General features: G+C 56.1%; 1 protein-coding gene across 1 annotated transcript in view; it reads right to left on the minus strand.

Annotated features, from left to right (window-relative positions):
- Window positions 1-1,684: 1,684 nt before the first annotated feature.
- The window catches only part of CACNA1S (calcium voltage-gated channel subunit alpha1 S), a 56,102-nt gene continuing 30,176 nt past the window's right edge, over window positions 1,685-27,610 (minus strand). Inside the window, exons 19-44 of the mRNA XM_053963952.1 lie at window positions 27,416-27,475; window positions 26,337-26,443; window positions 25,848-25,935; window positions 25,371-25,478; window positions 24,534-24,586; window positions 24,117-24,263; window positions 22,909-23,110; window positions 20,743-20,901; window positions 20,322-20,432; window positions 19,781-19,864; window positions 17,733-17,789; window positions 15,586-15,714; window positions 14,940-15,005; window positions 14,334-14,425; window positions 13,025-13,184; window positions 12,231-12,358; window positions 11,711-11,807; window positions 10,211-10,313; window positions 8,175-8,276; window positions 7,933-8,057; window positions 6,793-6,921; window positions 4,510-4,709; window positions 4,016-4,080; window positions 3,030-3,124; window positions 2,361-2,477; window positions 1,685-2,138 (exon numbers count right to left, since the gene is read on the minus strand). Of these exons, the coding sequence (XP_053819927.1) occupies window positions 1,878-2,138; window positions 2,361-2,477; window positions 3,030-3,124; window positions 4,016-4,080; window positions 4,510-4,709; window positions 6,793-6,921; window positions 7,933-8,057; window positions 8,175-8,276; window positions 10,211-10,313; window positions 11,711-11,807; window positions 12,231-12,358; window positions 13,025-13,184; window positions 14,334-14,425; window positions 14,940-15,005; window positions 15,586-15,714; window positions 17,733-17,789; window positions 19,781-19,864; window positions 20,322-20,432; window positions 20,743-20,901; window positions 22,909-23,110; window positions 24,117-24,263; window positions 24,534-24,586; window positions 25,371-25,478; window positions 25,848-25,935; window positions 26,337-26,443; window positions 27,416-27,475 (3,045 nt within the window). The 3' untranslated portion in view covers window positions 1,685-1,877. The remainder of the gene's footprint in view (window positions 2,139-2,360; window positions 2,478-3,029; window positions 3,125-4,015; window positions 4,081-4,509; window positions 4,710-6,792; window positions 6,922-7,932; window positions 8,058-8,174; window positions 8,277-10,210; window positions 10,314-11,710; window positions 11,808-12,230; window positions 12,359-13,024; window positions 13,185-14,333; window positions 14,426-14,939; window positions 15,006-15,585; window positions 15,715-17,732; window positions 17,790-19,780; window positions 19,865-20,321; window positions 20,433-20,742; window positions 20,902-22,908; window positions 23,111-24,116; window positions 24,264-24,533; window positions 24,587-25,370; window positions 25,479-25,847; window positions 25,936-26,336; window positions 26,444-27,415; window positions 27,476-27,610) is intronic.

Raw genomic sequence — 27,610 nt, forward strand, 5'->3', positions numbered from 1 at the left:
AGGACCACGGGCCATACGTGCACAGGACTCTGCATCCTGCAGGAGCTCCTCAGCTCTGCTGGCATGGGTAAGTCCCAGGACGCTGTATGCTGGTACAAAATCATGGGGGTCAGCAGGACATGGCCTGTCTGGCTTCCTGCAAGGTTGTCAGGAGCTGGTATTCCTCTTTCTTTGTCCCACGTTTGCAAGGACACCTGGTGCACGGTGCAGGTCCCACCCTGAGCTGCTGGTTTTCCTGAGGCTGGACTCTTCCCCACTGAAGCTCCAGGCAGAGAAGGGCAGTGACTGTGCCATGATGTTTCTCTCTTCCTACTCCCACCCACATGCCAGCTGTACCACAAATCACATCTGTCCCCAGTTCAGCTAGGATCAGCTTAAGAAAGACACACCACACATCTGAGAGATGGAACAAATCATCCCCTGCGCAGCCCCAGACAGCAGCAGAGGGGGCAGAGCCCCCAGCACAGTGCTGTTGTCCCCACCATAGTGTCACCCTTTATGTTTAGAGCCTCCAGTGACCACCCCTGTGTCTTGGCAAGTGATGCATGCAGTCCTGCATCTCCCCAAACCCACCAGGAGACCACGACCACTCACCCCATGGTGTCCTTGACATGCCCTGGTAGAGCAGCTGAACTGCCAGCCAGCCCCGTGCACCTCCACCAGTGCGTGTGTGAGGGTGGGAGTGTCAAGGGAGTAGCTCCTGCCCCAGGGCAAAGGAGCAAGAGGAAGGGATGCAGCAGTTTTCCCCACCCCATCCATCTCTGCTGGCTGCATGCTGTGGGGGAAGCTGTGCTGCCACGGGCTCTGGTGCTCAGGCTGCAGCTGGAACTCGGGCAGTTCCCCTCATGGAGGCAATAAAAGCCATGCTGGGGAGTAGGCTGGCTCATTGATCGGCTCCTCCCCTGGGACCCATCCACTCTCTGCATTTTAATATATATTAGGTGATCAAGAGCCCCCAGTTCCCAGTTAGGCCGGGCTGGGGGCCCTGGGGAGCCAGATCCCACTGAAGAGCTGGGCTGGGAGATGGGGCTGCCCCAGAGCTCAGCACCCCGATCCCATGGGGGGCACTGTGGGCCCCCTGGGCAGCCCAGAGAGGAACAACCTCGGCTGCTGCTCAGCACCAGCGCAGGCAGTGCTGGGAGCACGGCAGGAACAGCTCCACACCCTCCTGGCCCGTGCCCCACTGAGCTGTGGGATGGATGTCATGGGCTGAACGAGACCTTCCCAGGGACTGGGATGGATGCCTGACCCCAAGAGTGCAGCGTGGAGATAGTGGAAGGGGCAGAAATGGCATCACAGTGTCCAGCTCTCCTCTTGGCCAGCCCCAGGGCTGCTGCCCCGGCCTGAACATGCCTTCACACCTCTGCCCCATCCCCAGCTTCACACACAGTTGGGACAGGGAGCCAAGAAAGCCCCAGGCCCCATTCTGCTGCCCAGCCCCTGGCACATCTCCTCACAGGCCAGATTTAGCTGCAGGCAGGAGGCTACAGGCTCCAGCTGAGACTTGAGGATGCAGGGTCCAGCTGCTGGGATTTCAGGAGATCCCCAGAGCCTGTCAACCTCAAAATGGCTGGACTGGAGGCTGCCACATGACTCACTGCCAGCTCTGGCTACACCCTGGTGCAGGCAGGGTGGCAGAGGAAGGACGGCAGGGGCACCCAGAGTCACACAGCAGGAACACTTTAATGACCTGTCCAGCTCTTGCAAGACCCCGCTGGAACAGCATTGTCCTGTTCTGCACCAGCACCCCAGAGACCTGTCCCAAAAGTAACACCACAGGTGGCCAGAGTACCTCAGGACCCCGGGCAGAAACAGGAACAGTGTGGCTCTGCTCCTGCACCCGCTGTGACAGAACCTTGGGCACTGCAGTGGGCAGCTCAGAGGCGAGTGGCAGTGACGCTCTTCTGGCAGGGAGCTGCACCGAGCCCTGCGGATCTGCCTGGAGGCACGGCTGAGCTGTCCAGAGGGGCAGAGCCAGTTTTTGTGCCCTGCAGTGTTTCTCTTCCCTTTAGCAGCTCCACGGCTGCTTTCTCCACTTCATCCATCTCCAGCTGGCTGCTGGCTGCCATCTCATCCCTGGTCACTGCTAGGAACGACGAGTCCTGGGCCAGAGCCCTGAGGCCTCCAGAGATGAGAGCCTGTGCAGAGGATGAGAGCACAGCCTGGGTGCTCAGCCTGGGGAGCTGCCCTGGCTGCAGGCACCCACCCACCCTCTTCTCCTCCCTTCTGCCCTCTGTGCTGGCACACACCTCCTGCTTGTCCTGGTGGCTAAGCTGTGCCCCCCAGTCTCCAATCATGGCACAAGCATGGTATCCCTGCAATTTCCTGCCATCCCTGCAGGGGATGTGCCCTTGCCTTACCTCCTGAATGAGGAAGGTGATGGCGGGGGTGGAGGATGTTCCTGGCTCACCAGTTTCCCTCTGCTGGAACCTTGAGCTGGATGCTGCTCCTGCCATGGTGCCATCCTCCGTGGGCAGCTGGGTGAGAGTAGCACAGAGGTGCAACATGTGCTGGGACAGTGTCCAGGGAAGATCTCTTCTATGTTAGTGTGGGGGCTGCCCCTGTCCCTGCCCAGTGCCTGGACAGGCAATGCCATCCTGCTGGAGCTCCTGGGTCCAGGGCACCCCCAAAATGGGACCAGCAGGGCCATGTGAACAGAGAGCTGGGAACCAGCCCTGGCCCCCTGCCCTGGCACGTGCCAGGCAAAGGGCAGCAAAGGCAGCGTGGGGCAAATCTGATGCACCCCTTCTGCCTGCCCTGGGCAGCCAGAGGAATGTGCTTCCAACTGTTCCAGCTTCGAGGAGCTCCCATGGCTGTTACAGCAGCAGGGAGGGAGCCCAGCTCCACCTCCGGGCTGATCCAAGAGAAAAGCTCCAGCAAGGCTGGATTCACACAATGAGCCTGGAGAGGGGCTCCTTCCCAGCACAGCTGTGCCAGGATGGCAGGGAGGATTCCCAGGATGGGAGGGAGGTTCACCTGTGTCCCTCACATTACACTGTGTCCCCTCTGACATGCACTGTCCCTTTTACCTGCTGGGGGAGGAGTGGCCCTGGTGATGAGAGACCCCCAGAGTGGGCCCCTCGCCTCCTGCTCAGCCTCTCCATGGGTATGGGGCGGTTGTGCTCTGTGGGAGGGAAGGGTAGGGACATCACAGAATTCACAGAATCACAGAATCACCAGGTTGGAAGAGACCTTCAAGATCATTGAGTCCAACCCAGTCCCAACATCTCAACTAAACCCTGGCACCCAGTGCCACATCCAGGCTTTGTTAAACACAGCCAGGGATGGTGACTTCACCACCTCCCCGGGCAGCCATTCCAGAACTTTATCACTCTTTCTGTAAAAAAACTTTTTCCTAATATCCAACCTTTTCCTATCCAACCTTGGCTCATCTTGAGACTGTGTCCTCTGGTTCTGTCAGCTCCTGGAGAAAGAGCCCAACCCCACCTGAGCACAGCCACCTTTCAGGAGCTGTAGAGAGTGATAAGGCCACCCCTGAGTCTCCTTTTCTCCAGGCTGAGCACCCCCAGGTCCCTCAGTTGTTCCTCACAGGGCTCGTGTTCCAAGCCCCTCACCAGCCCTGTTGTGCTCCTCTGGACTCACTCAAGCATCTCAACATCCATCAGATGGGTACAAGAGCAAGGACACCACTGACAAACAGAGATGGGACCGGGCTTGCTGGACTGGGGGAAACAGGATTTAGGAGTTCAGCAGCACCCAAAGTCCGTGTTTAAGGAAATGAACATGGTCTTGTGGCCCTGGTGCCCTGGGATGGGGAGTGCTCCCCCAGGCTGAGGCACTGTCTCCATGTTTCATCAGCTCAAAGGGTGGAAGGAGGGAGAAGGGTCTCCTGGAGCTCTCCAGAGAGATCCTGCTGTGCTCAGTGCTCTCAGCAAACCTCCAACTTACTGGGGCCTGCATCTCCTCCTTCCACCCACCACCATCAGCCCCTTCCCCCTGCCCTGGCCCTGGGCTGGTCCCAGTCCCCCAGAAGAACAACAAAGCCCAGACTCACCCCAGGCCGGGCGCCTGCGTGCCGCTGGTAACGTCCTCCTCAGCACCTCATCCTCATACTGCACCCTGGCAAGGGCAGGCAGGTGGGTCAGCCTGGCTGGGGACCACACACTGAGCCCAGCTCCACCTGGGGGTGCAGCCCTCCCCACCTCCCCCAGCCTGGGGGGACAGACTTGTAGGATGGATGAACAGGGTGGAGACCCCAGGAAGCAGGACTAAGCACCTCCTCTTACACTGGTCATTTTTGTCCCTTCTGCCTGTGCCCAGGCACGTGCTGGTGGCCCCAACCTGAGGGGCCAAGGCCCTCAGAGATTGGCAGGTCAGGGGGAGGGGAGATTCCTGCAATCCCGGGAGCCCTGCTGCCCACCTCCATGCTCATGGCACTGAGATGAAGGATGATGGGACGGGAGCCCCGGGTGCAGCCAGCTGCCAGGACAGCCCCAGGGCAGACAGTGGCAGGGCCAGCAGTGCCCCCCTCACCTGCAGCGCCCTTACCCCTGCAGCCAGCTGCTGCTGTTGGCGTTGTTGATGTTGGTGTTGCCTTCCTGGGGGAAGTCATCAAGGAACACAGGAGAGTCGAGGTCCTCACTGCCCACCTCGGTGAACTGCAGGGGCCTCTGGCTGGCCACCTGGGGCTGCAGCGGGCTGCTGGGCTCCATGAAGCTGTCCACCTGGCCAAACAAGCCACCTGTTCTCTGCAACCAACAGGGAGGGCATCAGGGGAAGCCTGGAGCTCCAGGCTGCTCTGGGGCCATTCCCACATCAAAACAGTGATTGCTCTGCTCAGGCCTTGCAGACCATGTGGTCCTAAAGGCTCCACTGTCCAGGGGGGGGGAAACTGAGGCACTGAGGGTTAATGGCCATGCAGCAGTGTCTTAGGTTGGAAATGGGGGTGTGCATTCTCTTCCCATCTGTCAGAGCTGGGGCAGTTCTCTGCTGTTCATGGGGCATTTTCTTTTATCTCTCCCACAGCCAGTCCTCCCTCCAGGAGATCTCTGCTGTTCATGGCCAGTGAGTGTCCCTGCATGGCTGAGAAAATTCCATCATCCCATGGGGAGAGGCTCCGCCCAGGGGAGGAGCCAAGCATTCCTACCTGGATCCAATCTGACCTTGGAACAGCACAGCAGCCTTTGCCCACTGCATTCCCAGAGGAGCAGCTTTCTGCCCCACTGCATTCCCAGAGGAGCAGCTTTCTGCCCCACTGCATTCCCAGAGGAGCAGCTTTCTGCCCCACTGCATTCCCAGAGGAGCAGCTTTCTGCCCCACTGCATTCCCAGAGGGAGCCCAGGCCCATCCCCAGCAGCCCTGGAGCTTCAGAGGAAAACTCCAGCCTTGTCCAGGATCCTGCTCCAGCAGAAGCACAGCTGGCACTGCAGGAGGGCTGAGCCCCCATGGAATGGCACTGCTGCCACCACCCTGACCCACAGCCTGCCAGGACAGGCTCTGACTCTGGCAGTGTTGTTTTCTTTTTTGTACTATTGCATTTGTATTTTTAATTTTCCTATTAAAGAACTGTTATTCCTACTCCCACATCTTTGCCTGAGAGCCCCTTAATTTCAAAATTATAGTAATTTGGAGGAGGGGGTTTGCATTTTCCGTTTCAGGGGAGGCTCCAGCCTTCCTTAGCAGACACCTGGCTTTTCAAACCAAGACAAGCAGCACTGGGATAAGCCAGCCCATGACAAATCCTGTCACCTCTGCGGGACAGCCTGAGGTGGGGGCACCTCTGGACACAGAAGAACTCTGCAACCCCACAGCTGCCCAGGCTGTCTCTGAGGCTCCCAGGGAGTGGGAAGTGAATCAGTTCCTGTGACACCAGAGCTGTCCCACCTGAGCCTGGCAGAAGGTGTGATTGGGAACCTCCAAAGCAGCAGGTAAATATCCAACACAGCCCTGCCAGCCACATGGGCTGGGTCCTTTCGCAGAGGGGAAACTGAGGCAGGGAGCAGCTTGCCCAAGATGACACAACTAGGATGTTCTGATGCTCACAGAAAGGACAGAAGTGCTGCTCATCCCTGTGGCCCACACCCTGCAGACTGTCCCCCAGTGCCAGCAGCCAAGCTGACCTGTCGGAACCCAGGACATCCCTCTGGCTGCCCTGGCTGTCTCAAGACCCTGGCAGGGAGCTTAGGGACCTTGGCATGAAGTCAAAAACACCTGTGGCTTCGATTTTAGCCCGTGGAAAAAAACTGTCAATTTTGTATGAGGTATTACAAGTTACAAGGGTTTGAGTAGTGTGATATTTGAACTAACACAGGGTGGAAAAGTAGAATTTGGGGATTTTTAGAATGGGGTTCAAGGGGATACAAGATGGAGGGATCTGGGCATGTCCTAGCCTTCTCCTTCATCTTGTCCTCCATGTCTTGGTGTGATGGTGACACTTTTCTGTTGGTTTAAGGTAGAGATTCACAGTCTAACACAGGTGATGGGAACTGGTAATAAATTGTAAACATACACACGTAGTTTTGAGTACATAAGGTGGGAGCCACTCAAGGCTCGGGGGCAGATGGCCACAGCTTCCTTGCTAGGCAGAGCCCGGCAGGTCAGAGAAAGAATGTCATAGATAAGAAAAAATAAACAACATTGAAAGTGCAATCGGAGCATTCCAGGCTCCCTTCTTTGGCTGCGTCGGGCTAGGGAAGCAAAGACTCTTTACGATCTCTTGGGGTCACCCTGACCTTAGGAACCCTGAGAGAAATTGACACTGACCCACCACCAGCACTCTGAAATCAGGGCTGCTGGGACAGCAGACTGTGGTGCCCTGAGGGCTGAACTCACCCTGTATATCCCCTCCTCCAGGGCAGCCTCCACCATGGCTCTTTCCAGCTCCTCCTCTGCAGTCAAGTCCCCAGAAATGGCCCGATGGATTTCGGGAGCAGCTTCTTCTTCAATGCTCCTCAGCCCAGCCTGGAGGGGACAGGAAGGCAGGGCTGGGGTGACGCCACCACCCTCACCTTGGTCTTTGGAGAGGGAAGCATGGTGAGGCACGCTCCCCCTGCCAGGTGTCCTGCCAAGGACAGGCCACGGGTCACAGCCTGCAGCTGCCTGTGCTTGGTGACACTGCTCCTGAGCTGCTGTCCCACAGCTGTCCCTCAGTTTCTGGGCTCATGCTGTCCCACAAAAGGGAATACCCTGATGGAGGTTCAGGCTGGTGACAGCCAAGGGCAGGCTGGGCCTCCATCCCTGATCTGGGACCTGGCTCTTTTCCTTGCTTTGCAACTTTGGGGCCTGGTCTTTTATCTCCACAGGTGACTTCCTCCCTGCAAAGTCAGGAGAGGCTAGAGACATCCCAGCCTTCTGGCCAGGCACAGAAATCCTCTGCCAGCACCCCCTGGGCCTGCTGTGCAGGCTTCTCTGACTGCAGTGGTCCCACTCAAAGCCAGCCACGTTGACCCCCCCTCCACCTGCTGCTCTGAAAGGCTGAGAGAACACCTTCACATGGAGCTGCAGACACTGCTAAGGGCAGAGGAGGGACAAGACCCTGGGATTGGAGCAGAGCAGCTGGGTAAGGGCTTGGATGAGCAGCATTTGGCACAGACAGTGGTCTGGGGTGGGACTTCCCAGGTGTTAAAACTACTTGGTGAGGCACCAGATCCTGCCAAGGGTAGAGATCCTCTACCAAGTGCAGATCCTCTATCCAGTGTAGAGAGCTACACTGGAGTGAGTGGAGCAGAGAGTCAAAACCCTCCTCTGCTTTCTGAGTCACCTGCAGCCTGCACACCAAGGTCCCACTCAGTGCTGGGACTCATGGCCAGTTCAGTGCTGGTTTACCTGGGGCACCTCACCTCCAAAGGCCTGAGGCACAGGCTCCCTGCAGCTCCCTGAGCCCCCTGGACTCCCCCAGGCTGGGGGAAGCCTCTTCCCTTCCCTGCCTGCCTCCAGGAAGAATCTCCCCTCCAGCACCACCCACACACCAACCTGGATCTCCACAGGGTTTTTCTTGGGCCGGTACCCATAATACTCCTCCTGGCGCTTCATGAACTTCCTGAAATGCTCTTGGATCAGGAAAGTAGCGTAGAATTTGCCCACTGTCACCTCATCATCTGCAGGGAGGAAACCAACATGATGATTCTGCCTGTCACAAGATCCCCGTGGCTGGAGCAGTGGGACCCTGGCCAGGAGCAGCTCTGTCCCTCTGGAAGGGACACCTGGTGACATACCTCCAATAGGTGGGATGACCTGGTCCAAAAGCTTCATACTTGTTCGCTTCCAGATTTTTTTGATAATAGCTCTGAGCTCCTCATTGGCCTGTTCAAAATTACCTGTGTGGAAAGCGAGCAGGACAGAGCAGTTCATCCCCAGGGATGTGAGCAGGAGTGAAGACAAAGCTTGTGAACACCTGGCCAGTGTCCTGGAGGGTGTGACAGCTCCTCTCTGTCTCCCCACCCAACCAAGATGAGCTTAGTAAGAGCGAGGCTTTGATTTTAGCCAGAGCACTTTACAGATTTTGACCTCCCCTTCGGTGCTCCTGCATTCCCGAAATCCCAGTTTACCTCCAAGACCTCCTGTGCTCCTCCCAGGCTGCCACGCTCCCACCCCAGCCAGAGGGAAGCACCATGGCACCCTGCTGGAAGACACTGATCCCAGGAGCCCACCACTGCCTGGCCTTGGCTCCTGCCACAGCTGCCCAGCCCAGAGCTGCTCACAGCACAGGCAGAGAATCAAGTGTTGCACTAAGGTAGAAAAATCATAAAGGCTTCATAAAATCAGGCCTGCTCTCCTGAGATCACTGTCTGGCCTTGTCAGGCTACCCCTATGCAAGTTCCCATGTGAAAGCAATCCTGGTGTGAGCAGTTCATTAACATAACAATCTATTCCTGGGTGAAAAACAGGAATAGCACCTGTACATACACCCAGCACCTGTATAAACTGGTTTTACACCGTCAGATAGTTTTAATTTTTCTGTCTCTCACAAACAACTTTCCCTGCACGTACACCCTGGGGGTTTGAGTGACCAATCAATACAGAATAACAACTTGTTACTAACCAGTGAAAGTAATTGGCAAGACAGCTACTGACCAATTGGAGTCCCACACGAGGTCTGTAAAACTGTATAAAAACCAGTTCTGTGAGTAAAGAATGGGCTTTTTCCACCATGAGGAAAATGGAGTCCCGTGTGATTTATTCCCATAACAAGCTGGGGGGACACCTTCCCACAGCAAAGCTCAGCAAACTATGCTGCTGGCAAGGAAGGGCTAAAGGAAAGCAGCTCCTCCCCAGCACAGCTAAGTTCAGGGGCCTGGAAGTCCCCTGCAATGAGGGTCCTGGGCAGAGCCAGCCCATCGGTGCCACACCTTTGAAGTAGGAGGTGAGCACAGGTAAGTCCTGATCTTCAGGAGATGAACCACCCCAGCTCTGTGCAGCTCAGCAGCACCTCCCCGAAGATAAATTCAAAGGATGGGAGCTGGACCAGCCCTGCTCCTAAGCTGTTCAGGGTGGCACTGGTGGCACTGGTGGCACTGGTTCACCCCTCAGGGCTGCCTCACGTGGGCCACCAGCTGATCACATCCTCCAGGGCCATGCAGGCACCCAGGGGCTCTGGCCCTGGCATGGGCAATAACAGCAGGGCTGAGGGTTTGTCCACAGGCTTTGATCCCACAGACAAGTGCCTGAGCTCCCTGGCCAGTGGGGAATGGTGTATAACCACACCCAGTTACAGAAAGTGGGCTTTTCTAAGTGAAGGAACTGCACCATACCTGCTCCTGTACAACAGAGGACAGTTGTAATATTATGGTATTGAGAATTGTAAAAACAAGCTGTGGACAGATGCAGTAACCACAATTTGTCCTCCCATCTGTTTTAAACCAGAGGTTTTTCCTGATTCTCAACATCTTCACTCCCAATACTCAGCTGCTGGAAGAATGAAGCATTCTTTTTAGCTCTCTTTTAGCTTAACATCATTAGATTTCCATTAAAAGTCTTGTGGCTGGTTTTCACGCACAGTGGAAAATTTTCATCATGCTCTATCACTCTGTCCTTCTTTCCAAACCTAATGTGCACTTTCTCCTGTCTGAGGCAACACTAGAATGTTGACACTGAATGTCTTCTATGTGAATTTCATGTCACATTGCTGCCTGGTCGTTATTCAATTGGTCCTAGACAACAGCAAAACTCAATCTATGTGAAAGTCAACCAAGGGAAACTCACAAGGAAGGTTCCCTGTCAGGCTGTAGAGGCAGCCAGGATCACTGCTTACCTTCTGTCTTGATCTTGAGGGCTGTCCTCACCAGAGCAAAGAGGGTGGCGTTGAAGGTGACGGTGCCGTCGCTGTTCAGGGGCATGTTCATGCACACCAGGCGCTGCACAGCAAACCAACACCTGTGGGCCAGGGGACAGAGCAGCCTGGCAGCCCCCAGGCCTGGCCAGGGGTCTGCTCAGGGCATGGAGCCCTCCCAGCCCTGCCTGCCCTGCCCAGCAGTGGCACTGCTGGCACTGGTTCACCCCTCAGGGCTGCCTCACGTGGGCCATCAGCCGATCACATCCTCCAGGGCCATGCAGGCACCCAGGGGCTCTGGCCCAAAGAGATAACAGCAAAAACAGCAGGGCTGAGGGTTTGTCCACAAGGGTCTGATCCCACAGACAAGTGCCTGAGCTCCCTGGCCTATCAGCCCTGGTACCACAGCTGCCAGAGGCAGTGACATCCCTGGTCCCAACCAGAGCACGTCATGGCTAGAGCTGGGGGAAATAACCTACAGGGGCATGGGTGCCATGGGAGAAAATCATGGAATCACAGAACTGTTTAGGGCAGAAAAGAACTGTGAGATCATCAGGTCTAACAGTTCCCCCAGCACTGCTAAGGCCACCAGAAAAACCATGTACACAAGCACCACATCCACATGGCTTTTAAATCCCTCCAGGGCAGAAACCCACCTCTGCCCTGGACAGCCTGTCCCAGGGCCCAACCAATCTTTTGTTGAAAGTTTTCCCCAATATCCATCCTAAACCCCTCATGGTGCAACTTCAGACTGTTTCCTCTTGTACTGTTACTTGAGAGAAGAGATCCACTCCCACCCAGCTTCAGCCTCCTGTCAGGGACTTGTAGAGAGCAAGAAGATCCCCCTGAGCCTCCTCTTCTCCAGGCTGAACCCTCCCAGTTGCTTTCAGAGAGATGGGAGTCATTTTGCATTGCACTCCCCACTCCAAAACGTGTCCCAGGCTGCTGTGAGGAGTCTGGAAATCTCCTGATGTGTTTGCCCAAAACCCAGGAGGGATTACACCAGTGCCTGAGCTCCTGCCCATGCACATGAGCCTCACACAGATTTGTTCAGAATGAGCTAAGCCAGGAAAAATGCCTAAGAAAGTTGGGGTTTCCTTCTCCCTAAGCACCATCAGCTCTTGGAAACAAGTTCTACAGCCCAGCTGACAGGGCCACATGCTCAGGCCCTGCACTGCCCTCCTGCACCAGCTGCACTGTGGCCTGAAGTCCCCTGCAATGAGGGCTCTGGGCAGAGCCAGCCCATCCCTTTGAAGCAGGAGGTGAGCACAGGTAAGTCCTGATCTTCAGAAGCTGAACCACCTCAGCTCTGTCAGTAGCACCTCTCCTTGCCCCCCAAATACACCCCCTCATTAAAAAGGAGAGGTCAGAGCAGGGTATAAGCTGGCTGGACTGTCACTCTCAGCCTGCCAGGAGGACACAGTGACAGCCTGGGGAAGGTGTCCCTGTGCTCACACACCTTGTCACCACCTTGGTTCTTACCTTACAAGCTACACGGTGTGGGCAGAACTTCCCAAAGCCCAGGGGAGGGTTGATGCGCCTCAGCAGAGTCACCACATCCAGGTGTTTGATTCTCCCCCTGCAGAGGAAACTCCAGCTCAGCAGTGAGGCAGCAGACCTGCCTGACAGTGCCTTGGGGAGCTGCTCTGGGGGCTGATCCCTGGGATTTGCCCCGTGCTCCTGTGCTGGGCAAATCCCTGCTCTTCCCTCTGCTCCTCCTGGGGAAAGCAGCTGCTCCCCAGGAGCAGGTGAAGGTGTGCAGTGGCATGGGAAGGGTCGGCAGCCTCACCACAGCTGGATGAAGAGGGAACTGAAAGTCTTACATTCCCAAATCTCCTGATGGCTTTTATCACACCTGCATCAATTCTGGCAAGTCCACATTGACCTCTGAGATGCTGGAACCTGGCTCGCAGGCAGTGCCACAGCTCACCCTGCTGTGCCTGTGTCCCCCTCCATGGAACACCCTCTCCATGCTGCCCACCCACCCTCACTCCACACTCACTTGGCCTCGGGGTCGTACTCAGCCCAGATCCGCTTGAACTCGTCCAGGTGGTGGGGCCCCAGGATGGACCAGTCCCGTGTCAGGTAGTCAAAGTTGTCCATGATGACAGCCACGAAGAGGTTAATGATCTGAGGGCAGAGGAAGGGATGGGAAGGACCCAGGCAGGGGAGAGAGACCAGCACTACAAAAGCAGGGGCAGATGTGTTCTGGGATCTCCTGGAGTCAGAGGATGCTGATGATGTCTTCCCATGCAGAGAGGAGCCTCCTGCTCAAGCAGGTCACGTGAAAGGACAAGCACATCAGCATCTTGTCCCTCTCCACCCTTGCCAAGGCCGACACAAACACTCTGGAAGGCAGCACACAGAGGCTGTGGGAAGAAACTAAAAGGGGATCCTGGGTCCCCCAGGAGTGCAGTGTCAATTGACAGCATGGCTGGGGGTGAAGTCCCCAGGAGGAGGGTCAGGGGCTCACCCCAGGAGACACACAGCTACCAACACCGTGGCTGCCCAGGCAGGACAGGGGTGCCCAAGGGGCCCTGTGGGAGCCAGCAGACTGTGGGAAATGGGTTTGCAGAGAAATCTCAAAGCTTGACAGAAGGCTCACATAGTGTGTATCTGTATGCAAACCTCGAGATAAGAAATGTAAACCTTGAGATAAGAAATGCTGACTTAGAAATGCCGTGGAATAGGACAGACATTGTTGAGAGAGAAATGGAAATAGAAACAAGTTTCAAAGGCCGGCCTTGCAAATAAGACTAGACACTTTGGAGAAATAGAGCTATGAAAGATGCATACCAGGAAGGCACAGAGCATGTAGAAGCTGATGAAGTAGAAGTAGGCAAAGCCAGTGCCACAGGTGTACTCCTCTCCCTCAGCATAGTCGGACTCGGGGTCACAGCGCCGGCCGTAGCTGCAGTCCAGCAGGATCTCCTGCCACGCCTCGCCGGTGGCACACCTGGGAAGAGGGGACACCTGCTGGACCCCAGGGCCAGAAAGAAAAGTGGCCAGCCCAGGTTCCTGATGTCAGTTTGTAGGGTGCCCTTGGGACTGTCAGGGCAGCACAGGTTTGAGGTGGGGGCAGCTTGGGTCTGGGACATATCCTTGGTTGTTTGGATTTTTTGGAGGCAGGCAGCCACTCAGGGCCAGTGGCCCCTGGAGACAAAGACCGGCCCTTTTCCCTGGGAAAGAGAACTGGCCAGCCCAGGTTCCTGATGTCAGTTTGTAGGGTGCCCTTGGGACTGTCAGGGCAGCACAGGTTTGAACATGCCTGTTCTGGGCATGCAGGGCGGGCTGAGGCCAGCCCAGCACACAGGGGAATGGGAAACATAAGCTTTTGTAAGGAAATCCAAACCCTCCACTGACACGATATACTAACATTTTCAAAAATCAAGGAAATAAGATTCCCACCTTACCACAACACTAGGTAGAGAGCAGAACTAATAACTACCAGCTGCTTTTGGTGAAACAGTGCCTAAGAATGTCAGTTAAAGACCAGCTTTGATTCATAACACTGCCCATAAAATGTTCATGTTATCAGAAGCACATGGGCAGCCCCTCGGAGCAAACCAATGGCAGATCCACTCCAGGAAGAGTGGAGCAAGAGCTGCTATCTTGTAAGGGCAGGAGGTATCAATGCAACACAAGAACAGCTAGTGCTAGGTGAAGGCCACCCAGGTTTACATTAGTAATTGGTATATTGACTGAATCACTGCAAAAGGCTGTTTGTGAACAAAAAAAGGAGCAGTCAGGATTCTGGGGTTGCTGCTATAGGGCCACTGAAAGCTTCAGAAAGTGTCTGGAGTCAAGGACAGCCTTGGGCTGAGCTCCTGCTTCCCATGAGTTTCCTCACAATTCACAAATTAAAATCCAGTCTGGGAAGGAAATACTCAGAATAGCAACCCCAAAATGTCCCTCTCTCCAGCAGCCCAGCCACACCAAGAAAACCCACAGCCTCTCCTGAAATGCTCCCACTGCTGCAGGAGATCTTCCTGTGGGACAAGAAAGAAATCAGCTACTGAAATGTTGGTCCTCCCTCACTCTGAGCTGAGCATTCCCGCACACTCAGAGCCTTCTGGAGCTGCTTACATGACAGGACAAGACTGACCTGAAGAGCAGCAGCACAGCCTGTGGAAAGGTCTGGAAGTTGTTGTTTCGGTTGATCTGGGTCCCATCCACCATAGCAATCTTCCCAAACATCTGAAAGTCACAGTGGCAGGTCTGCAGCGTGCCATCCTTTCTTTGGCACCAACTACCCTCTGGTGCCTGAGCTCCACTTCCTCTTGTTTATTTGGCTTTGGGCATCCCCAAAAGAGACTGAGATTGGGATTGGGTGCTCTGGGGCTTGGAAGATACTTGGACATTCCTGCCAGTGCTGCAAGCACCCCTGACTACAACTGCACTTCATCTGGGCCACGGAGACAAGGTCTGAACCAGCACAAGCACAGGTGCCTGTGTGTCTGGGTTGTGCCACTGACTCCCGAAGTGCTCTTTGCCATGTGCCTCAGCTGCCCTGGCTGAAGCCCAGGGACAGGAGGCTGCTGGGGTGGCAAACACCCTTGCAGACCAGGGTAAACAGGTCCCATCATTGCAAAGTCCCAGAGAGGCTCTAACAGAGGAACCAGTCCCTCCCTGTCCCACCTCCCCAGGTGCCATCAGGCTCAGGGCATCTGATGAAGACCAGTTCCCACCCCCCTGCCCCTGTGCCCCTCACCTGCATCCCAATCACAGCATAGATGAAGAAAAGCATCACAATCAGCAGGGCCACGTACGGCAGAGCCTGTGACAAAAGGACCATGGCTTGTGTGAGACACAGCCCAGGGACAGGGCTTGGGCTCTGGAGGTGCTGCAGGAGCCGTACCTGTCCCTGTGTGGGGAGAGAACAGCTTTCCTGTTCCTCTCACACCCTCCCGCTGGCCCCTTCTCTGTGGTGCTCACACATGGGAGGTTGATGCCAGCCCCCACGGGAGCACTGGCCTCCGTGGCTGGGACAGAGGCTCGGCACAGCCCAGGGCAGCCCAGGCTGAGGGCAGTGCCCAGGGCAGGCTATGAGCAGATGCTGCAGCATGCCCTGAGGTACCCACCTGCTGCAGACCCCAGCCAGACCAAGACAAACAGGCCCAGCAGGTACTGCCAGCACCTGGCCAGCTCTGACACTCAGTGCTGTCACCTTCCCACCCACGTGGGCCATGTTCTACACACCACAAGCCTCCGGCCCAGCCTGAGGTCAGCAGGGGCACTGGAGCTTTCTCCTCTGCCTGGTGAGGACAGGCTGCTCGTGCCACCAGCCTGAGGGTCAGCCACTGCTGCCAGCCCTGGGCATGCGTGCGTTTGGGAGGGGAGCAGTGCTCCTGACCGACCTGAAAGGACTTGATGAAGGTCCACAGGAGGGTCCTGACTCCTTCCCCCCGGCTCAGCAGCTTCACCAGACGCATCACCCGGAACAGCCGGAAAAAAGTGATGGAGACGCGGGAGTTGTCATCAGAGTCCTGCAGGCAGAGCACAACAGCTGCAGGACACAGAGTGCTGAAGCCTCCAGGCCTTCAGGGCAGGGGGTCCATGTCCTGGGGGGAGGAAGGGTAACGAGATCCCACCCCCAGGCACCAGCCACGGTGCCCTTGCCTGCCCAAGGATCAGACTGCAAAGGCGTGCTGGCACTTTTCCCCCCTGGCTCTTCTCCCCCCGCCTTCCCAGGGATCTCATCTCCCCAGGGCCCCACGCTCACACTTTTGACACTGGGATAATGCAGGAAGGAAGGCATGCTGCCACATGGACTGGGAGAGCTGTGAGGGCCACAGGGCCACCACAGACAGGCTTAGTCCCACCAGGGTCTTGCCCAGCACGTCCTGTATTTGTAGGGTGAGGTGTAGGGTGGGCACCAGGCACAGGAAGGGCTAACGAGAGCTGTTTAAGCAGAGAAGGGCTGTTTTGAGAATGTTGCAGCAGGACTTTAACCAAAGGAGGGACTGAAGAGATCAGGAGAGATCTCTGCAGGGTGCTGCCCATGTCACCTGGCCGGGCAGTGATGCCTGCTCTCTGCGGGTACCCCCCTGGAAGGGGTGAACAGCCAGGGGGTCAGGGCAGAGTGGGCAGGCAGGAGGTGAGGCAGGAGGCACAGCTCCTGGCCTGAAAGGACTGGTTTTGTCTGGAAGCACCTAACAGTGGTGGTTGGAGATGCTGGGGCTTGGTCACCTGTGCCCTTGATAGCCCCAGCATGGCACAGCCTCAGGCACAGTCTCTGCCACCAGGAGCCATGAACAGACCCTGGCACTGGCACTGCCTACCTGGACTCCATCACAGCTTGGGATGCTTTTCCCAGTGCCCCCTTAGCCTGCCAGAGCTTTACTGCTGCCACTGGATCCCTCTCACTCCCATCACCCCGGCCTCCCAGCGACTTCAGGGCAACAAAATCCAGCTGTAAATGCCCCTCCCAGCAGCTCCACCTTCCTCAGCATCACACTTCTGAGTTCCCAGGGCTGCACTGAAAAACTCCATCTCCTCTCCGACCTCTTTCTTTTTCACTCTCCTGGTTCCTCGTGCCCATCCAGTGAGTGCAGTGGTCAGGAGCACCCCACCAGCCCCAGTGCAGCCCACCCCCATCCCTGGGCTCTGGGCAGTGGCCTGTGGAGAGCAGCTTGCACTCTGCAGTCCCCAGCACCAGGGCCCTGGGCAGAGGCTCTGGCACCTGGTACCCTGCAGTCAGCTCCCTCCACATTTTCACACCAGCCCAGACCACCCCACTGCCACTGCACCCCCTTGGTGGTCTGTTGGGTCAGGTCTTTTCCTGACTTAAAGATGGGGTAACTGAGAGGTGTTTTAAGAATTTTATCCTATTTTTAGTCTCATGTGAGAGGTGAGACAATATAGATGTTGTAATTCACACCATCACAATTAGAAGCAGACTATTTCCTAATTACAATTAATTTTAAGCCTTTCTTGGCCTATCAGCTTTTGCTGCACTATGCTGTGAATGAACCTTCTGTCAAGCTTTGAAAATTCTCTACAAATCTATTTCCCACGGTGCTCTTTGGCCACCAGTGCAGGGCTTGGCCCACTCAGCCTCCCAGGACATGGGGCTGCACCCAGGGGACACAGCCAGCCCTGGGGGAGGGCACAGGGCAGGGACTGCCCCTCTCACCATTTCTCTGGCTGTCAGAGGCTGCAGCCCTTCAGGCAGCCAGGGTGATGGGCAGAAGGACCAAGGCCATCTTTCCTGCCCTACAGCTGGGAAGCTCCTCTGACATGGCAGTTCCAGGGGATGGGATGGTGAAGGACAGGGCTGGGCTTTCAGATGGGCCCAGGAGGGCTGGGGAAGAGCCTGGCACCTCTCAGGGTGGGAGGGGGTGTCTGTGGGTGTGGTGTGTCACCCCAAATCCCCCTCAGCGGGGGCAGAGTTACAGCCCAGAGGGAACAGTGGGTGTGGTGGCCTCGGGGACATGCAGGGCACATGCAGAGGCTGGCCAGAGGCAGGGAGGGATGCGGGCAGGCACACTCAGCTGGTATTTACAGTGCCATCACAGCCCCCGCCGAGGCAGTACAATCCACCACTGGGTGCCAGAATAGTCTGTGGAGAGAACAAGAGAGTCAGCAGAAGGGAGGAGGAAGGACAGGGAGGGACACAAGGAGATAACACAGACACAGAAGAAAGAGTAGGATGGAAAGTGGGGAGAAGAGGAGGGGCATAGGGAAGGGCAGGCAGAGCCCCACCGTCCCTTAGGCTCAGGGACAAGGTGATGTGACTGTTGAGAGGCAGAGGCAGCATCGGGGTGAGCAGGGAAGCACACAGACCACGAGACTCCTCCCAGTGCCTGTGGTGTGTCCTGGGCACCCCAAGGACACAGACACGGGCAAAAGGACCTAGGAAGCCCAGGCCACAGAGAACATTCCCCAAATTCTGCCTGGCCTTCTGCACAGCCCTGCTGCTGGCAACAGTGCTGCAGCACACAGAGCACAGCACCTGGGTCAGTCCCTGCCAGCCCTGTCAGGGCACCAGACTCCTCCTGGGCCTGTGATGTGTCCTGGGCACCCCCACCCTCAAGGACAGCAGGATTTTGGTACGTGTGCCAAGTGGTCTCTTGCTCCAGAGGGACTGAAGACCACTGTTGAGTCCAGGGCCTTGAGCACCCCTGGAACTTCAGTTCTGACAGCAGGCTGGGGAAGGACACCCCCAAGGCAGTGGGAAACCAAGGCACAGGTGCAGAGAGCTGGTGGGCAAGGATGAGGAGGAGCTGATGACAGATGGAAGCTGTTGGCACTGGCATGAAATCTGGGAGATCATGAAGGCTGAGAAGCCCAGAGGGCAGAGAGGATGGCTGCACCGATGGGCAGGACTGTGCAGAGAGGGACACAGGGCTCTCACAGGAGAGGAAGGTGGGTGGGTTCTGCTCATCCCAGCTCTGTGAGGCGTGGAATGCCAGAGAAGAAGGTGACTGCTCTCAAGGGTCTCTGGAAACCTCACCTTCCTGCACAGAGAACATGGAAGGTGACCCTGTGCAGGGGTGGCAGAGGCAGCAGCAGTGCCAGAGCCAGCCCTGCAGTGCACAGGAGCTGGCAAGCCCTGCCCCTTTGAGGAGACACTGCCAAGCCACTGGAGAGGGTCAATCCATCATCTCCCCCATTCCACAGCTGCCTCTGGAGCCCCCCCAGGTCTGCTGAACGAAGCACACACCTCCCACAGCAGGGCCAGACACAGGTGTGATGTGCCAGGGCTGGGGAAGGCAGGGGCATGCTGGCTTCCTAGCACTGCTTTGGAAATGCTCCCAGCACAGCACTCACCAAACAGGCACTGCCTGAGGCACCAGCCCCAGAGCTCAGAGCCTGCAGAGCTCCTGCAGGGATGGCTGGAGCTCACACAGGCACACGCACACCACCAGAGTGTGTGTGTGTGTGTGCAGGGGCTGCTGTGCCAGAGGGCTATAGCTAAACCCTGAGGACAGGAAGGCCCTGGGCATGGAAGGATGTTTGTACCAGTCCTTCCACACAGAAGGCTTTTCCCCACGAGCTGGTTCCCTTCAGATCTGGTTGTCATGCTCAAACAAGGGACACACACAAAGGGACACACACAAAGCAAATGTCTGGAAATCTGATGGGTCTGATGGTTCTCCTGGGCCAGCAGAGTCCTGTGGGGACAGGGAGCTGTGGGAACCCTTTTACTCCCACCTGCCCTGATCTGAGGCTGGATGTGTGGATGCCTGTCCAGGCATGCACAGGGGGAGTGGGGCAGGGGCTGGCACACAGCCTGCTGCTGAGTTCCACAGGACTCCAGTGCCTACGGATTCAGGAGACCAGAGGGGAGGGGGCAATGTGACACACTGGGCAGTTGGGGATGCCTAAATTGTGCTTTAATGCTCAAAGGGCCACAGCTGTGCTCTCCATGAGCTCATGCCATGTGCTGATCCTTGCTTGACCCTTCTCAGAACCAAGCAGGGCAGGGAAAGAGGAGAGGACACCGTCCCCCTGCAGGGCTGGACACATCCCAGCACTCCTGCCTCGTGCCAGGGCAGGTCCCAGCGCAGCCTGGGGGGGACAGCCCGAGCCCAAGCCCCCGACACTTACGTCGATCTCGCTGAGGATGACATCAATGATGCTGCCAATCACTATGAGGAAGTCAAAGACATTCCAGGGGTCTCCGAAGTAGCCCTGTCAAGGAGAGGCCAAAGAAGAGTGAACATGCAAGGGTGTAAGTCAAAGGACACAGAGGCTGGAGCCCAGAGAAGGGGCACCAGAAGGTTCTTCAGTGACTGTGACCCACAGAAGAAGGGATGGTGGTCAGAGCTTGCACCCTCTGCTCGGTTATTTGGTCCTGCCTTGCTGTGCAGTGAAGTGAGGAGGGTGGATCAGGGTGGCTGGAGCTATGACCCCACTATGGCCATGACACTGAAGGTGATGGCCAACTGGACTGGGTGGGATTTGGCTAGTAAGGGTACCCTGACAAGCAGTGGTCCCTCCAGAAACCCAAGGTCCTGTGCATGGAGGTGCTTAAGGGTCTTGTAAGGAGAAGTTCTGTGGAGCTGCAGGGCTGGGGGTGCTTGTACTCAAGAGATGCCCAGTGCAGGATAATTGCCTGCCTTCCATGCTGATCATGCTCTTCTCTCACCTTGGCTTTGAAGGCCATGAGCTTGAGGACCATCTCCAGGGTGAAGAGGATGGTGAAGGCCACGTTGAGGATGTCTGAGATGTGGTTCATTTCTGCAGACTGGTTGTAATGCTGAGGATAAGGCAGAAGGAGCCATTAGCTGACGGCAGATCCAGCTTCCGCTGTGAGCTCAGAGATGTGAGCTGAATGCAGAGCCCCCTCCCACAGCCAGGCCTATGGCTCAGCACAAAGGAAATTTCCCCCCTGCAGCCCCTTCTCTGGGCTCCCCACATCCCACCAGTCCCGTTTTGGTCAAGAGGCCCTGACCCAGACATCATACCATAAGCAACCACCCCCTGTCCAGAGGCTCTCTTGGGGATGGCAGAGCTGAGCCAGCCCGGGCACTCCCACAGACAGCCCTCCACCAGCCCCGTGCCCTCACCTGCATGCCCAGGCAGATGGTGTTCAGCAGGATCAGGAAGAACATGAGGTACTCGAAGTAGGAGGAGGTGACCACGTACCAGATCTGGTACTGGTAGGGGTTCTTGGGGATGTAGCGGCGCAGCGGGCGAGCCTTCAGCGCGTACTGCACGCACTGGCGCTGGGGAGGCAGGGAGGGAGGGAGGGAGGGAGGGCAGGTGTGACCCCACTGCAGGGCTCACACTCAGCACCACCAGCCTCGCTGCACATCCCCACCAGCCTGGGCTGAAGCGCCCTTCTCTCCCAGCCCAACCACACGGGCCAGGCACAGCAGTGGGGAATGGAACCGCTGTGCTTCCTGCACAAACACCCCAGAGCACCCACGTGGGACACGCTTCCGAAGTCAGCTTTAGCCTCCAAAGATGGCCATGCTGCCCTTGGCCTGACCCCTCCAGCCCAGAGCCTGCCTGCTTGGCCCAGCACTTCCCCAGGCTCTCTCAGGAGCAGCTTAGAGCACCCTGACGGTGTGGCTGGGCAGAAAGGGACCTGGGGGCACTGGTCCACAGCCAGCTGAATGTCAACCAGCAGTGTGCCCAGGTGGCCAAGAAGGCCAATGGCTCCCGGTCTGGATCAGGAATGGTGTGGCCAGCAGGAGCAGGGAGCTCATTCTGCCCCTGGGCTGGGCACAGGTGAGGGCACACCTCGAGTGCTGTGTCCAGTTCTGGGCCCTCAGTTTGGGAAGGACATTGAGACACTTGAGTGCATCCAGAGGAGGCAACAAGGCTGGAGAGGGGCTTGGAACACAAACCCTGTGAGGAACCACTGAGGGACCTGGGGGTGCTCAGCCTGGAGGAAAGGAGACTCAGGAGTGACCTCAGCACTCTCTGCAGCTCCTGAAAGGTGGCTGTGCTCAGCTGGGCTTGGGCTCTTTCACCAGGCAGCAACTGACAGAACCAGAGGACACAGTCTCAAGCTGCATCAAGGGAAATTTAGGTTGGATATCAGGAAAAAGTTTTTCATGGAAAGAGAAATAAAGTTCTGGAATGGTTGCCCAGGGAGGTGGTGGAATCACCATCCCTGGGTGTGTTTAAAACAAGCCTGGCTGTGGCACTGGGTGCCAGGGTTTAGTTAAGGTGTTGGGGCTCGATGATCTTGAACGTCTCTTCCAACCCAGTAATTCCATGAATTCTGTGAAGACACCACATGAAGCAGGGGTGAAGGAGGCACTGAGATGGCTGCACAGGCCTGTGCCTCCCCAGCAGCCCAGGGCCATCTCTGGCACCCCCAGCTCAAGCTGCCCGTGCTGCCTCAGTGCAGAAGCATGACAGCACTCTGGGGCCAGCAGTTGCCCCTGGTTGCCCCAGTGCCCTCCCCAGTATGTCCCACATCCTCTGCCAATGCCTGTGCTGCCTTCAGCCTTGCTGTCCCCGACCAGAATGACAGCATCACAGAAGGGCTGGCAGCAGAAATACCTCTGGAGATGGTCTAGTCACAGTTTCCTGCCCAAAGCAGGGCCAACTGGAGCATGCTGCCCAGGACAGTTGGCTTTTGAAAATCTCCAAAGATAGAGGCTTCACAGCCACTCTGGGCAACCTGTTCCAGTGCTTGGCCACCATCACCATTAAAAAAAAAAAAAAAAAAAAAAAAAAAAAAAGGGTTTTTTAATGTTTAAATGGAATTTCTTGTTTTCTTCAGTTCGTGTCCATTGCATTTTTCCTGTCACTGGGCACAACTGAAAAGAGCCTGGCTCAGTCTCCTCTGTGCCTTCCCATTGGTGTTTATACCCATAGGTCAGATTCCTATGAGCCTTCTCACCACCAGATTTGACTCCCAGAGCCTCCACCATCTCAGTGGCCCTTTGCTGGACTCACTCCAGTACATCCATGTTGCTTTTGTACTGGGGAGCCCAGAGCTGGGCACAGCCCTCTGCTCCAGCTCACTCTGGGCACCCCACCTGTCCAGGGAGGCCCACTCCCTGTTCCTGGTGCCCTCTGCCCTTCCCTCAGGCTTGTTTTGTGCCAGACATGGGTCAAGCTGGCCCTGCCCCAGCAGCAAACAGGCCTGGGGCAGGTTCAACTCATCTGTGTCAGCAGTGTCACCACAAAGAAGGGCTGATCCAAATCAGCCAGCCCCAGCAGTGCCAGATGCAGGGCTGGTCCTCCTTGTCCTGTTCCAGCAGCCCCATTACCTGATTCTTGTCCAGCTCACAGTTCTTGTACTCATTCTCCCCTTGCTCCTGGAAGGTGACGATGACAAAGCCCACAAAGATGTTCATCATGAAGAAGGCAATGAGGATGATGTAGATGATGAAGAACATTGCAATCTCCACCCGGTAGTTGTAGATAGGGCCTGCATCCTCAGCATTGGTGTCAATGGCCATGTACAGCAGCCTACAGGAGGGAAATCGAGGCAACAGAAACCCTAACTGGGGTGTCTCCTCTTAAAAGTTACAGAGAGCTTTGGGGACATCCAGCAACGGTGGGACATGACTGCCTGGGTAACCTTGCCAGCTCCACAGCCACTGCCAGGGTGGCTGGTCCTACTTCTCACCCTGGATAGCTCTTCTTTCTTTACCCTGGCCAAGGCCCATGTGTCTCAGGTTAGCTGGGGGGTGTATTTTATCACCATCTGTCAGAGCTGGGCAGTTCTCTGCTGTTCTTTGGGCACTTTTCTTTATCTCTCCCACAGCCAATCCTCCCTCCAGGAGATCTCTGCTGTTCATGGCCACTGAGTGTCCCTGCATGGCTGAGAAAATTCCATCATCCCATGGGGAGAGGCTCTGCCCAGGGGAGCAGCCAAGCATTCCTACCTGGATCCAATCTGAGATTATGGGACACCACAGCAGTTTTTTGCCCACTGCATTCCCAGAGGAGCAGCTTTCTGCCCCACTGCATTCCCAGAGGAGCAGCTTTCTGCCCCACTGCGTTCCCAGAGGAGCAGCTTTCTGCCCCACTGCATTCCCAGAGGAAGCCCAGGCCCATCTCCAGCAGCCCTGGAGCTTCAGAGGAAAACTCCAGCCTTGTCCAGGATCCTGCTCCAGCAGAAGCACAGCTGGCACTGCAGGAGGGCTGAGCCCCCATGGAATGGGACTGCTGCCACCTCCCTGACCCACAGGCTGCCAGGGCCTGCTCTGACTCTGGCAGGGTTGTTTTGTGTTACTGCATTTTTTAATTTTATTTTTATTTTCTTCCCTAGTAAAGAACTGTTATTCCTATTCCCATATCTTTGCCTGAGAGCCCCTTAATTTCAAAATTATAATAATTCGGAGGGAGGGGGTTTGCATTTTCCATTTCAGGGGATTCTCCTGCCTTCCTCAGCAGACACCTGGCTTTTCAAACCAAGACACCACGGCAGTGCCCAGCTCCCAGCACAGACCTTCCCTCAGCAGAAACTCACTCGGGCCAGCCCTCGAAGGTGGAGACGGTGAAGAGCGACATCATGGCTGAGAAGACGTTGTTGAAGTGGAAGTCGCTGTGCAGCCAGACACGGTCCTGCACCTCAATCTGCGTGGGGTCTGCGTCCACGTAGTTGATGAACTGACCCCTGCAGCAGAGGGGACACAGAGCTCGCGGGCAGGGCCCCCCCAGCCCACAGGCTGCAGCACTGGCCTGGCCCTCCTTGGTCCCTGGGAGGGGAGCACAGCCCTGTGCTCGTTCCTGATTTACCCCAGGAAGAACAGGACGACACCTCAGGTCCACCTTTTGGATGCAACATTCCCACACAGGAACACAGGCATTCCCCACCACATCCCCCCAGCTCCTATCCCATCCCATCCTGGCCACTGCCCAGCTGGGAGCTGCAGAGAGCTCTTACCTGCACTCCTTCTCCGTCAGCTTGGATGGGTCTGTGCACCTGTAGAACTTGCCCTGCATTCAACAGACACCAGAAGCAGCCATGGCGTTGCTTTGACCTTAGAAGCCCTGGGGAGTTTTGACTTTTTCCCAGCCCTCAGTCAGTCCCCCCATCAGCACCTCGATGCAGACCCCGGCCCTGGCCTCCAACACCAGCCAGCTCACAAGGCATTTCCAGAGTCAGGGCAGACCTGGGGTCAGTCCCAGGCTGAGACCAAGAAACACTGCCTGGAGATGGGAACAAACCTTCCACCCTGAGCTGAGGCCTGCCTAGCTCACTGGGACTCAGCTATCTGGAAAATAGGGAAGAAAGCAGTACCCAGAGAATTAACTAAAAGCCTAGGTATGCTGACAGGTCTGCTCAGTCTGCTGGGTGTCCTGAAAGCTCTTCCCACATCAGCTCAGAGTTTAAGCTCAGTTATTTAAATAAAACTGAGCTCAGCCAGGGCCAGCTCTGCCTTAGAGCAGCCAAGGCCCAGAGAGCAGGAGCGGTGCTGTGAGAAAGGAAACCCTTCACAATCAAAGCATTGAGGAAATCAGTCAGAAGTGCCTCCTGCCTTAGAAAGAGGAAACTGAGGCATGAAGGGAGGCAAGGCAGTCCTTTACAGGTGCTGTCTGGACCTGGGTGCTTCCTGCCCTCCTCTCACTGCAGGCTCTTCTGTGGCTCCTCTCGCAGACCACGGAGAGCACAGCCTGTGCTGACCCCTGCCCTGGCAGGCACCATGCCCAAGGTGATGCCCAGGAGAGCCTGGCCAGGATGTGCTTGAGCAGAAGGTCCCTCCTGCCCACCTGAGCTCACCTTGAAGAGCTGAACTCCGATGCAGGCAAACATGAACTGCAGCAATGTCGTGACAACCACAATGTTACCAATGGTCTTGATGGCCACGAACACGCACTGGACCACGTGCTGCAGAGGTGGAGGACAATGCAGATGTGACCACAGCTGGGGCAAACCCCTGCTCTGTGTCCCACACCCTCCCACTCCAGGAAGAGTGGCAAGAGCAGCTTGGGTTGTGACTTTTGTCCACAGATTTTCACTGCTTTCTTTGTCTCTTTTTCTTACTGGTGAGTCAGAATAAAAATGCCAGTGCCATGGCTGATGCACCCCCACGTCCCACTCCAGGAAGAGTGGGAGCCTGGCAAGAGCAGAGGGATCGGGCAGACCCCTTTCCACAGATGGGTGGTGGGAATTGGGCACAGGGCACGATGCCTGCCACACAATCTCCTGGTAGGACTGCCGTGGGAGGAGGTCCCCCTGTGCCAGCCTCTCACTTACCTTCAGCCCCTTCGCCCGGTTAATGGCTCGCAGAGGCCTCAGCACCCTCAGCACCCGCAGGATCTTCACCACAGAGATCGTACTGGACCTGGGCAGGAAGGCACAGCTGAGGTGGGGCCACTTCCCTGCCCAGCTAGGCTGGCACAACCCCACCAAGCAGCCAAGGAGGGCAGGCTGGGGCCAGCAGCGAGGGACAAGGGATGGCAGAGACACGCAGATGGTCATCAGCCCACATAAGGCCAAGTGACTCTGGCAGCCGGAGAAAGCAGATCCAAACTGAATTTCTGCCCAAAGATGTTTGACACTCAAGGAGTGCCCTTTGACCTCCTTGACCAGTTTGTGGGCACACCTCCCAATTGTCCATGCCCATGTCCCCCAAACATGACGTGATGGCTGCCATTGGTCTGGCTGCTCCTCCTCCACCATCCCCAGCTGCCCCACCAGCCTGAAGAGCCTAGTGCCCACTCTGTGGCACATGGAGGTGCTTACTCAAATCCCATGGAGATGAGGGAGACAGCAACCACCAGTAAGTCAAGGATATTGAAGGAGTTCCTGCAGAAGGAGCCTTTGTGCAGGAAAGCACCGTAGGTTGTCATCTGGGGAGCAGAAGGAGTTAGGAAAGAGGCTGGGCAGGGCTCAGGGGCATGGTTCTTCCATAGGGGGAAGGATGGACGGGGCACAAGGGACTTCTCAGAGCTCCATGCCCTGGGGACCCTGTCCTGCTCAGACCTCTGCAGCCAGGCAGGAAGCTGGCTTCAGGTGGAAATCCTCTGTGCAGCACTGGCTGGAGACAAAACTCTCCCAGACAGTCAGCAAATTAAAGAAGAGGAATAGCAAAAACCCTTGGAGTGGAACAACACGTGGCAGCAGCTTGGGTTGTGACTTCTGTCCACAGATTTTCACTGCTTTCTCTTTGTCTCTTTTTCTTACTGGTGTGTCAGAATAAAACAGCCAGTGCCATGGCTGATGTGTCCCCATATGACAGCACAGCTGGCTTAGCTGCCTGACCTCACTGGAGAGGACACACGGCCTCTGGGACAGGTCACCACCCAGATGGCATGAAGGAACTCTCCAGGAGGACCAGCTGGAAGTTTCTCCTCACTGAGACCTTCAGGAGCATGAATGCCTAAGGAGTGTGAGTGTCCATGGCCACCAAAGTCTAGACCTGTCACCGTTGAGTTAGGAATGGTTGAAGAAAGGCGACATTGACTCTTATGATTAGAAGGTATAAAGTGAGATTTAATAGGAACTTTGCATATTTATAGGTAGGGTTGTTCACTTAAAACTTGATTGGTTTATAAATAACACTTTTATACTATTGGTTAATTAGGAATAGCACTTTTTGTTAAAGTATATTTTTATAAACACCACGTATAAATATTCTACACGTTCACAAACACTAGGTGTAGAAATTAAGACAAGAATTGTTTTAATTCTTTCTCTGAGCGTTCTCACAACTTTCCTAGGATGATGCCTGGGAGAGTTATCTGTTTCTCTCTCTGACTAACCTGTCACATCCACATAGACCTGTGTGCTAGGCCATGCTCATGGCAAGACCATGGACTCACCTTCAAGACGATTTCAACCGTGAAGACAGAGGTGAAACCAATGTCGAAGTATCCAAGAATCTGGGGACAGAGACACCAGTACAGGATGAGTCTTGGGTGACACAGGAAATGCTTCAGTGTGCTCACACACCCTGAAGTTGTCCACTCTGTGGACTGGGGAGGCCATCTAGCTCAACAGTCTCTAAACCCAGTACC

This window comes from Vidua chalybeata, chromosome 24, assembly GCF_026979565.1.
Source record: "Vidua chalybeata isolate OUT-0048 chromosome 24, bVidCha1 merged haplotype, whole genome shotgun sequence".
NCBI classification, from domain to species: domain Eukaryota; kingdom Metazoa; phylum Chordata; class Aves; order Passeriformes; family Viduidae; genus Vidua; species Vidua chalybeata.